General features: G+C 36.7%; 1 protein-coding gene across 1 annotated transcript; it reads left to right on the top strand.

Moving 5' to 3' along the window:
• The first annotated feature begins 12 nt into the window (after nt 1–12).
• Nucleotides 13–10,858, top strand: LOC107104472 (vacuolar protein sorting-associated protein 52 homolog). The gene is made up of 16 exons (XM_015404468.1): nt 13–141; nt 351–526; nt 820–970; nt 1,271–1,371; nt 1,563–1,695; nt 1,835–1,892; nt 2,812–2,945; nt 3,725–3,880; nt 4,033–4,151; nt 4,644–4,767; nt 6,101–6,196; nt 6,469–6,576; nt 6,724–6,789; nt 7,531–7,642; nt 8,324–8,442; nt 9,278–10,858. Exons 1-16 carry the CDS (start codon nt 67–69, stop codon nt 9,422–9,424), a joined length of 1,875 nt encoding a protein of 624 aa, XP_015259954.1. The 5' UTR covers nt 13–66; the 3' UTR covers nt 9,425–10,858.
• Nucleotides 10,859–11,822: the final 964 nt, after the last annotated feature.

Genomic DNA, 11,822 nt, shown 5'->3' with positions numbered 1-11,822 from the left:
TTTTTTGACTGAGCTCTTTTTAAGCATAAAAATCCTTTAACAGAAAATGTCTTCCTGAGCACTTTTATGTTAGACATTAAAGAAAGTCAGAACATTGCCCATCTCCACAACCAGATCACGGCCTGTGACTCCATATTGGAGGTAAGAGCAGAGGTCCTCACAGTTCTCTTTATTGTTAGTGAATCAATATAGAAATATATTCCCAAAAATCTGATAGAAAAGGTGGTATTTATTAAGTGGTTCTGTTTGTGTAAGACCCAAAAGGCTTAGCTAAAATATGTTTTCAGTTCTTGAGTTACATTGCAGAATATAGAGCTTTATTAGGCTGTTTCTTCTTTTTACTCCCCCAGCGTATGGAGGGTATGCTGAGTGGCTTTCAGAGCGACCTCTCCTCCATCAGCAGTGAGATCCAGACCCTGCAGCAGCAGTCAGTCAGTATGAACGTGCGACTGAAGAACAGGCAGGCTGTTCGCAGCCACCTCAGCCAGCTGGTGGATGAGCTGATGGTGCCCGGAGTCATGATCTCGTAAGTTCAACAACATTTACAGGAAAGACTGAAAGCATTATGACAGAGAGGAGGGATCTAACATTCTTCCCTGGTTGTTTTGGTGTAATTATGATATCAACATATTAAATTGATGTCTAAACATGTTACTGAATTAATAAAAAAATTAGAATTAAAATATAGGAAACTGAATCACTATGAAACATCCAACAACAACCTCAGTTTTGCATAACAGCCGTTCAGTCAGATGAAGCTATGTGAGCGAAGGAAAAATCCAGTTGAATTGGGTTGATGATGTTTTCCTGTCGCTGCAGCACCATCATGGAAAGTCCAGTGACGGAGCAGGACTTCCTTGAGCAGCTCCATGAGCTCAACACAAAGATCAACTTTGCCAAAGAGCTGAGCTTTAGAGAGACGTTGGCCTGCTCCGACATCCAGGACATCGTTGATCGCCTCAAGCTCAAGGTAAGTTTGAATCATAAGAGCCTTGTTGCATTATGGTGAGAACTACAAGGTGTTCAGAAACCTAACCTCCACCTTTACAAATCAATGGATTCAGCTTTTCTGTGTTAAAATTCTTTGCTTATTAGTCCTTTCTTTAGATGTTTACTTGCTGGATAATTAAACACTTGTTCCAGTAAAGGTTATTCTATGTAACTTTAACTAATGTGTGAAATAATAGCTTGTATTTATACCAATAAATCCACCACAGTTGGATGTGTTTCCTTCACACGCATTGAATGTGCTGATTTCTCTTCCCCTCAGGCCGTCTCAAAGATCAGAGAGTTTATTCTGCAAAAAATCTACTCCTTCAGGAAACCGATGACAAACTATCAGATCCCACAGAACACTCTGCTGAAATACAGGTGTGTGCTTTTCTACATTATGGTTACTTTTAAAAAGGGCTCATTCCAGTTTTATGTAAGAATTAAACCCTGAAAGCAGCTAAAGTTTAACCAAAGATTGTTTTTTTGTTAGATGTTTTACATTGTATTGCTTTTGTATTCTTAAAACTGAGTGGAAATGACTCAATGTCCTTCTGTTCGTCCTCCTGAAGATTTTTCTACCAGTTTCTTCTGGCTAATGAAAGAACTGTTGCTAAAGAAATCAGGGATGAGTACGTGGACACTATGAGCAAGATTTACTACAGTTACTTCAAGTCCTACAGCGGGCGGCTTCTCAAAGTGCAGGTCGGTGGATCCATCATGAGGCTCTCTCTGTTTTATTGCAGCTTTGTTAAACCACAGGTCCCAGACTGTCAGGATGTGGGAACAGCAGTTGGAGTTTATGCTGAGGATTTCATGTTTATGTAAATTTTTTCTCCTTCAGTATGAGGAGGTAGCGGATAAAGACGACCTGATGGGAGTGGAAGATACAGCAAAGAAAGATATCCTTTCAAATCTGCTCTTTATCACAGATTCTGATCACACTGCATAGTAAAGCTCTGTATTAAAAAACAAATTTTCATAAAAATTGTATATTAAAAAAACATATATTTTTTTTTTAGATTTAATACTTTTAAGGTATTTCATTAAAGGTTTCTTAGATTTTTTGTTGAGATTTTTCTTTTCTAAGGCTATAATAAACAGCCTTTTTGGAAAAACATAAAAGAAAAAGCAGAACAGTCCTGTTGCCTCTATATAATGAGCTCCCAGACATGTAAATATGTGTAAATACTGAAAGACAAACTAGAATCATACACCTGATCGTACAATTTAAGTAAAAATTAGAATAGTGTTATTTAATCAAACTGATATTTGCTGCCTTTTTATTTATTTAGTCACAATGACATCAGCAGTTCACCTGACTGTCCTGCAGTTTTTACAAGTTTTGAGAGACTTGAAATAAGCCTAAAGAGAAGCAGCAGAGACTGAGAGTGTGTGATGTCATGAATGTTCAAAAGGTAAAAAAAAAAAAAAAAAAAACAATTAAAGGAACATTTTGTCATTAATAAAATGAAAGATTTCCCAAATATGTTTTTTGTTTTATGTTGTTTGTTTTCCATGTCTAATCAGGTGGCAGTGTGATTATATTTAGCTAAAAGTAAAAAAAAAAAAAGTAAGGTTCTTTTGATTTCAAAAAAATGTAATGTTGTAAGAACATGCATGTCATGAAGTTATGTAAATGTAAATCCCTTTATTCTCCCACAGTGGGGGAATTTCCTCTCTGCATTTCACCCATCCCCTTGGGGAGCAGTGGGCTGCCATTGTGTGGCCCCTGGGGAAAGTTATTACAAATAAATGTCAGACATAGGACAGCAGCATGTATCCATGCCTTGTTTTACGCTCCTTGACCTTAAGCTGCAGGTTTCTTTTCCAAGCCCTCCTTAAAGAACAGGAACACCATCTTCACTTTGGGCCAGAGGGGGACCATATTGAGTCCTGCAGAGCTGGAAGGGCCCATCCTGGTTCCACATACAGCTCAGAGAGGAGAAAGCAGGGTGAGATAAACATTTATGATATAAACTTTATTAACCTGAGTGAAGTTGCCCCCCCACGTTTGTGCTACATTTGTGCAGTAAATATTTTCGTTTGTGCCGCTTTGGATTTGAAGATTTGAAGAAAGTGGGGGGGCTGGTTGACCTTTGATGACCTCTAGAAACATCTCTTTATATCTTTAGAACAATAGCGGCACAAACCAGCACAAACGTAGCACAAACGTTTGACACTAATTTTGTCTGATTTGAATAAGGTGGGGGGGCCAACTTCACTCAGGTACTTTATTATTATTCAAATGGATAAAAAATTTTTTATCTGCATACAATTTAGGGTTGGGCAATTTTTTAATTTGAGTGATTATGGTTCCTTTCAGTTCTGATGTTAAGAGGAAGGATCATAAAAGTTTACATGTTATGAATTGCAGGCTAACCAGAGATCTATCTATATAAAATTTACAAATTTACTCATCTAACGTTGTGTGAGCATTATTATATTTTTGGGGACGTCCCAATCTGATTTTAATATTGGATATTGGTCCAATATTAGCCAAAATATTATCGATTTTATTGACCAGCATCTAAAATATCAGATACTCTCATGCTGATAGATTCTTTTCATACCTTTTGTTGTTGACCTTTGTTCCCTGTTATAGTAAATTACTTAATCAAGCATTTTCTTACATTCTACGGTATAAAATAAGTAATAAAAGCATTGGACTAGTTATTTTCAAAATGATAGCAAAAAATGACATGAATTGAACAAAACCATCTTTATTTTTCAGTATCCTTATGAGACGTTGTTCCGCAGCCAGCACTATGCCCTGTTGGACAACGGCTGCAGAGAATTCCTCTTCCTGTGTGATTTCTTCATGGTAGCTGGAAACTCTGCACTTGATCTCTTCAACTGTATCATGGGAAAAACTCTCAGCATGTTCCTGGTATGAGCATCTTTCTTTTTTCCACTATTGTTGGTTGTAAGATTTCATCCTGCTGTTGAGAAGAGAAACCTTTAAAATTTCTTTCAAGGAAAAAGTAAACAGAATTCTAAACAGCTCAAACATAAATGATCCTGTTCTGTGTCTGTCTGTAGAAGAGCATGTCCACCTACGTGTCCGACTGCTACGACAGCATCGCTATCTTTCTCTGCATCCACATCATCCTCAGATTCAGAGCCATCACAGCAAAGAGGGACATTCCTGCTCTTGACAAGTTAGTTTCATATTGAAATGGAAAACGTATAATATTGATTCACTTGCTCTTTTTTTTCATGCCATTTAAAGTAACTAATGAACAACTAGTGCAACACATTTATGATTCTGTTATTCTTAGTACTGTATATCTGCATTGCATGTCCAGGAAAGGATATCATGGGTTCATTTTTGTCTAGAAACTTTAGATAAAAATTCTGTGAAGAGAATGTCTCCTCAGTCATTCAACACAGATAGCTGTAAACATTAATATGGTAAACTCTATTACTAGTCAAATTAACAGAAAATATGAGCTGGAGATTAATTTAACCTGATATTAATGATGTCAAAAAGAATGCAAAGAGTGATTATTTTAAGAGTTTTAGCCTTGGCTGTATGATCTTAACTCATCTTTAACATTAAAGCTCAGTTTAGCTATATAGAGATATTAACTGTATTACTGAGAAAGCCCTAATGTCACCTGAAAAAGGCTGAAGTTCTGAATGTGTTTCAGGTACTGGGAGGCTGTGCTGGAGCTGCTATGGCCCAGGTTTGAACTCCTTCTGGAGATGAACATCCAGAGCATCAGAAACACTGACCCTCAGAAACTGGGAGTGCTGGACACCAGACCGCACTACGTATGTGGGGCCACACACAACCTAATTATGTTTTTCAATGAGATATACAGTCTATATACAATCAGAAAGTCTATTTTCACTCCAACATACAGACTGAAATATTTTAAGTGTTTGATATTTTTTATTTAGTTTTTAGGCCTCCCAGGTAATGGAGAGCCAAAACTGCATTTCTATCTAAATATTGATTTACCGTACATAAGACAAATAGGAAACAAACTTGACTCTTAGTCCATAATATGGCCTAAATAATCTTGGGAAAGACTAGTTGGTAAACAGTATTCTAGAAAAGAGTCACTGACTGCCGTTAGAGCAGTGGTCTCAAACGCCTTTGAAGGCCTTAAACCTGCAACTTTTAGATCTATTCCTGCTTCAACACACCTGATTTCAGTAATAGCTCATTATCAGAGCAGAGCTCCTTAGAGCTTCGCTGCATAACAGCGTGGCAGATGCATCTGAGACTACGTTCACATTTCAGCCTGAAGTGACCCAAATCCGATTTTTTTTTTTATCCATATGCGACCCGCATCTGATCTTTTCATGACTGTCTGAACAACACAGATCCATTTTTTTCCAATGCGACCCAGGCTGCTTGGCTACGTGGTCCTGAATCTGATACAACTCTGATCTTTTCAAATGCGGCCTTTGTCTGAACAGCCAAGAGTAGTATTTATGTTTAACCATCTTGGAAAGATTGAGTTTTTAAGGTTGGAAATGATCGCTAGATGTTCTCCAGCACTACCATCCATGTTTACTTCCATAAACACAGAGCACGCTTGCTTGTTGCGTCATTGTTTTCTGCTGCGCATGTAGGACACTTAGGTTGTATGAATGCAGTTCACGCAGGAGATCACATACGAGTCGCATATATTTGGAAATGTAAACAGCAATGCAAAAAAAAAAAAAGCATTTCACAAAAAATCGGAATTGAGCATCAAGGCCTGCAGGGTGAATGTAGCCTAAAAGTTGCAGGACTTCGGGCCTGATGATTTACGTTTGACATCACTGCTCTAGAAGGATAGTATGCAACAAAAGGTTCTTCCTAAAGTAGCTGGTTGTTCAGGGTGAATAGTTTTCCATAGCTGATTCAAAGAGAGAAGTATGGTAGAATGCAATTTAATTATTGTTTCTGCAAATAATCTAACATTATAGTTACATGCATGTAATGCAACATTTTGGAAATACCTCAAATATTAATTTCTGAATAAATATTTTTTAAGCTGTTGCAGTGAAAGTATGCATTTCTTCGTGCAACTGGCCAGCAGGTCAAACCGATATTTCATCACAAAGAGTAAAGAGTTGTTAGTTAAAGTGACTCAGTGTTTGCCGGTTTCAGATCACTCGGCGCTATGCAGAGTTCTCCTCAGCTATTGTGAGCATCAACCAAACATTTCCTAATGAGAGGACCAACGTTCTGCTGGCTCAGCTGCAGGTAACACACAAACAGGTTTATTGAATATGTCTCTGAAGGGTGTTTCAGTGTGATGTTGGAAGGACCTTAGAAGTCCAAATTCAGAATAATGATAGCAAGATGGTTCATTGTTTAAAATTATTTAGAAACATTTGTGACTTTAGTTATTTTTACAGTTGGTATTAAACAGGTTTCCTATGTGGGGTAAAACAAAACAGAATCATTTTGACGACATTTATTCATTCTATTGATTCTGAGTTTATTGTTTTGGGTTTTGTTTTTTTTGTCTGCAGGTTGATGTTGAAAATTTCGTGCTGAAGATGGCCGCAGAGTTTCCCTCCAGGAGAGATCAGCTCATCTTCCTGATTAACAACTACGACATGTTGCTCAGCGTCCTGATGGTGAGTACCACTTGAAGTTTAATTTGTACAGTAATCTATAGATTCACAGTGTAAAAAAGAAAACTTCTTTATACATTTTCAATCATTGGCGGCACAAACATTTTTGTTTTGAGTCCTGATTGGGTTGTTGTTTTCTAACTTGTCCAGGAGAGGGCAGCAGATGACAGTAAAGAGGTAGAAAGTTTTCAACAGTTGCTACTCGCTAGAACACAGGTGGGTTCTTATGTTTATTCTTTATGCCCTTTTGAATTAAAATAATTATATTACTGATGGTTAATAATTATGATAATTACATTTTTTTTTGGTTGGTCTTTGTTTAATCTTTTATTTATTTATTCTGTATTAGGTATTTGATTCTGTCTTTTTTATGCATATTGCTGTTATCTACCTTATATAGCCCTTTTTCTGTACAAAAAAGCTGTAGTATATGGAGGTTACAGATATATAAAAAGTTAGAAAATAAAAAACTTCAGGATAAATGTCACCATCAATGTTGCTTGTCGAATATCAAAACAAAAAAAGGAGGAAAACATGCCTGGCCATAGTAGAAAAATGGATACCCTTGGTAAATCATACATTAGCTGTGATTAATTGCATTTTCGATATGGTTTAAATAGATTCACCCAGACATGTCCAACCAATAAGTCACTTAAAACAACCTGAAGCATAAGTTACAAGATAAACTCTAAAATTAGGGGATTTCTGGAAGTTTAATGACAGAAATTGTCTACTAAAGGAGAAGACAATTAACAGTGGTGAACCTTCCCAGTTTCCATCCTATTAAAGGCAATTTAATAGGGCTGAGAATCCTGAAAGATAATACTGCTTGATCCTAAACTTAATCACACATTGGGTGTTAAAAAGAAGTTAGCCTCAAGGTTGTTTCTTTTTCTAAATCCACTTTAAGCAAATGTACCTCTAAAAGTTCCTCTCTGCTTTTTCTCCATCTCCCAGGAGTTTATTGAGGAGATTCTTTCCCCTCCTTTTGGAGGAATGATTGCCTTTGTTAAGGAGGCTGAAGCACTGATGGAGAAAGGCCAGCTGGACCGACTAAAGAATGAAGAAGGTGAGGGAAAGGCTGTAACGCACCAACTTCACCTGAAGAGCTGACAGTGAATCCCCCAAAACAGCTTCTTCTCTTTCAGCAAAGGCAGCTGTTAACATAAAGATTTATTGCCTAAGTAAAGGTTTCATGAAAATGAGGAAATGTTTATTTCTTCAGATGCTTTAACTGAAAATGCTGTTTCAAAATCGAAGGGATTTAGTCGTTGAGTTTTGTGACTTTAGCAAATCCACAGATAAATCCGTAGCTTGCTTAATTATTGCTTCTATTGTAGTTGTTGCTTGTTGTGTAAACGGTCACAACGAAACATTACACCTTTCTAGTTTCACACCTTAACTTGTTTGTTTCATTTCAGCCTCCAGTTTTGTTTTACAGAACAATGAGCCACTTCCCTCTTCAGCTTTCTGCTGTCCATGCAGTTTTATTTCTTAACTGTCCAAATCTCTAAAAACACTTGAGCCTCCCACATCCTTTTGTGTCTGATGACAACCAAAGCATTTCCCCTCACAACCACAACCCTCATACCTGTTTTCTTTTGTTTCAGTCATATACGAAACCAGTCAGGAAATGGGCTAAAGTTGATCATAAAGCAAAGAAGCCAAAACATACTGTCCATCTCTTTTCTGTATGATGGATAGAGAGAACAAACGGTTCTAAATGCATAATAAGAGTGTTTGTGTGCAGCTCGGATCACCCAGCTGGTCCGAGGGTTTTCCAGCACCTGGAAGCAGTCAGTGGAGGCGATGAGTCAAGATGTTATGAGGTCTTTTACGAACTTCAAAAATGGAACCAGCATCATACAGGTGAGCAGTTCAGCAGGTGTGTTATTCAAACCAGAATCAGTCTGCCTCATCTACTGCTGCCTGTTCATGATTTTTTTATTTTACTTGATCTCCTTTCAACATGAAATTTAATTATATTTACCCCGAATTTACACTTGTGTCCACAGCCAGTCTTTGACCTTCAACAATCTTTTTAATCTTCTATCAGACTATAATTGCAAACATTGATGCTTATGTTCATTTATTACGCTGTTCGAGATAAAAAAGTTGTGTCCCAAACATCCGTGTTTATTTGGTATGAAATCTACTCCAAAAATAAAAAAAAAGGCTTGTAATAGAGTATCATTACCCACAATGCAATACATCCTGTTGTGAGACAGCCTGAAATGCCATTCTGAGAAGCAGCAGCTCGGGTTGGTTTGATGAAACTAAAATTTGAGTGTTTGACTTCAAAATTAGGCTTGGAGGTGTCCCTATTTTAATCCAAAAAAACACAGTGTGATGAATAAGTGACAGTGTCATGTCATGTAGATGTTTTGCTGCACAAGCGGAATAGTGAACCTCACTGAATTCATTTAATAAAATATGAATTAGAAAGCTTGGAAGGTAACAAAGTTATTGATTTGGTGTCTCCATCTTTTGCAAGACTCAACACTGAAAACTGCTTCTTTTTTTTTTTTTACGAGATTCTGCATTAGTTAATTATTTACAAGCATATTTTTATTAGCTTGAGCTAGCTTCACTTAAGGTCAAAGGAAAAAAAAAAGATTAAAGATATTTCTGTAAGTGGAAACAAGAGTTGCTCAGCCAGTTTGCAAACTTTAACCACCTCTCCTCGTTTGTCGTGCCCCTGCAGGGCGCTCTGACTCAGCTCATCCAGTACTACCACGGCTTCCACAAGATCCTCAACCAGCCGACGTTCCGCAGCCTGGCCGTCCGCTCTGAGCTCATCAACCTCCACCATCTCATGGTGGAGGTGAAGAAGCATAAACCTAACTTTTGAAAAGGCGGCTTGTTCTGCGTGGGAACACCCAGACGAACAGGGCTTCAGTCTGGAAGATAATCCATCCTCTTTAAGGCTTGCTGAAATGTAATAGCCCCCCCCCCTTTTTTTTCCAAGTTGCATCACAGATCAGGAAGGAGGTACTTTCATCTCTTCCTCTGATCATCATTTGAAACCCTTTTAGGCCTTAAAAAGTAAAATAAGTAATTCACACATGACCGTAATATTCCCTTTTGACAAGATAAGAAGATGCATTGCTTTAATAGTAAAAAAGGAAACTGCTATGAACATAAAGCAGCAATAGTTCGATCATCCAACCAGCTGCTAAATCCCAGTTGAAATTATCAGTTTAAGGAATTAGATTCATTGTTACTTTCCCCCCCAGTATGTATTAAAACAATTAAATGTTGGGGTTAAAATCATGACACTGAAAGTATTTATCTGAGACATTAAGTGGACACCTGCTAAACTGAAATTGAAAATTCAGCAGTTTTGTCATGTGTGCAGGCAGGTGTTGTTTTCTCTCAGAAAGCCTGTAGTTAGGCTTTCCTGCGTCAGAGGAAACTGATTTCTGAATCATAACGCTGCACCGGCTTCTGGAAAACTACTTGAACTGAGCTTAAGAATAGAGACTGACCCTAAAAAGGAAACGCAATTTCTTCATGTCAACAAATCCTATTTATATACTGATAATAAAAGCCAAGGAGCATCTCTCAGTACTGCTGACTTCCCGTCTTTGTTTAGACTAGAGCCATCGACCTTTAGATCGTTACTTCCTGAAGCATTAATACCAAGAAAAACCAAGACAATTCATTCATTGAAGCTTTTGCAAACATGTTCTCATTTTCTCCAACCCTGCTCCCGTTAAATGCCTATTAAATACATATTTATGACCTATGAAATGTGTATAAAATAGAAATGGCTCAAATCTCACATGTCAATTAATCATTTTTTTTATTTGTAAAGATCTGATATTGCTACAGTGCCTCTGATTGTGCCTCAGATATATCTCATCAATTAAGAAGGCCTCTCAAATAAAAAAAATGTAGTGACCTGTTGCTAATGAATCAGAGCACACTCTAATAACTATCAGCGGATCAAATTAAATTCCTCTTGAAAATCAGAATTGCCTCTGTTAAAAAGTGAAATGTGTAAAAACAGCAAAGGGTCAGAATTTCTAATAGCGTTTTAATTCATGTTTTTTTGGATGACAAAAAAGAGGCAATATTTTAGGGAAGGCTTTTGATTTACTTGTAAGGAAATTCCCTGACTGAAGCTTCCTGAAGTCGTTCCTTTGTTGGGCTGTAAAAAGTTCTTTGTGTTCTCATTCCTGTGAAGTTGTTCATGTCGTCATTCCCATGTAAACTAATATCCTGAAGACTTAATGAATCATTAAAGACCAAAACTGTTTACTTTGCATTTTTTTATTGAATAAATAATCAAAAACATTTTATACAGATTACCTTCCTGTTCAAATCACACAAGTCACACGTGCTTCTGGTTAAGTTTTTATATTTTATTGACACTTTAAAACTCAGTTTGGGGGCTTTTTTTCAGCAGTTCTTTTATTACAGACTTTTTTTTAACTCGGGTTTCATGCTTTTAAAGATTCTACCGAAAAAGTTTAGATTTTTATATTTATTTTTAGTGCTTTTTTTTTATAGATACAGTCAATATCAATAATTATGGGATAGTAAATATTTATGTAACTTTTTGTATATTTATAACTTCAAACCAGTTTTCACAGTAAAACATCTGATTTTGAAGTGAGGTTTTGTTTGTCTGTTACCCTTGTTTTTTATATTAATATTTTTAATCAAAGCAGATGAGGTTGCCCGGAGACTGAAGCCAGCCTTGTTTCTGAGAGGNAACCAAACAGTACCTATTACAATTTCTGATTTCCCTACTAAAATAACTTTTCAACTGATAACAAGCATAGAAATAAATTCTTCTAAATATTGTTTTGGTCCTGAGGTAACCAGGACTGTGGGACACATGGAGAGGTTACTGTGTTTGATGTTTTAGTTCATGCTGCTGCAGTGATGCGTTAACGTTTATCAGATATTGTTTATTTATGTGTGCTCGTTATCCATTTTCTCCATGTTGAAATCAGTACCAAAATAAGAAATTAAAATGGAACTGCTTTTATATGATTTGTTCTTTCTTAATTGAAAAAATAACTTACAAATTATAAAACAAAATGTTTTCCTAACTTTGAGTCCAAGTACATAGAAGATAGTTTTCCTCTCAAACTAACCAGTAACTTCAGCCTCTGGGAGCAGCTTAACTCTCATTTTGCTAAATTAAGAATTTATAACTAATATTATGTAATATGTATACTGGCTTTAAACCTCTTGACAAACTACACTTAAAATGAAGAACCTCTTTTCTCACAATG

The sequence above is a fragment of the Cyprinodon variegatus genome, unplaced genomic scaffold (genome assembly GCF_000732505.1).
Source record: "Cyprinodon variegatus isolate N-32 unplaced genomic scaffold, C_variegatus-1.0 Scaffold1758, whole genome shotgun sequence".
NCBI lineage: Eukaryota > Metazoa > Chordata > Actinopteri > Cyprinodontiformes > Cyprinodontidae > Cyprinodon > Cyprinodon variegatus.
Note: the sequence above shows the minus strand (reverse complement) of the source record. Positions and strands in the feature narration are given on the sequence as shown.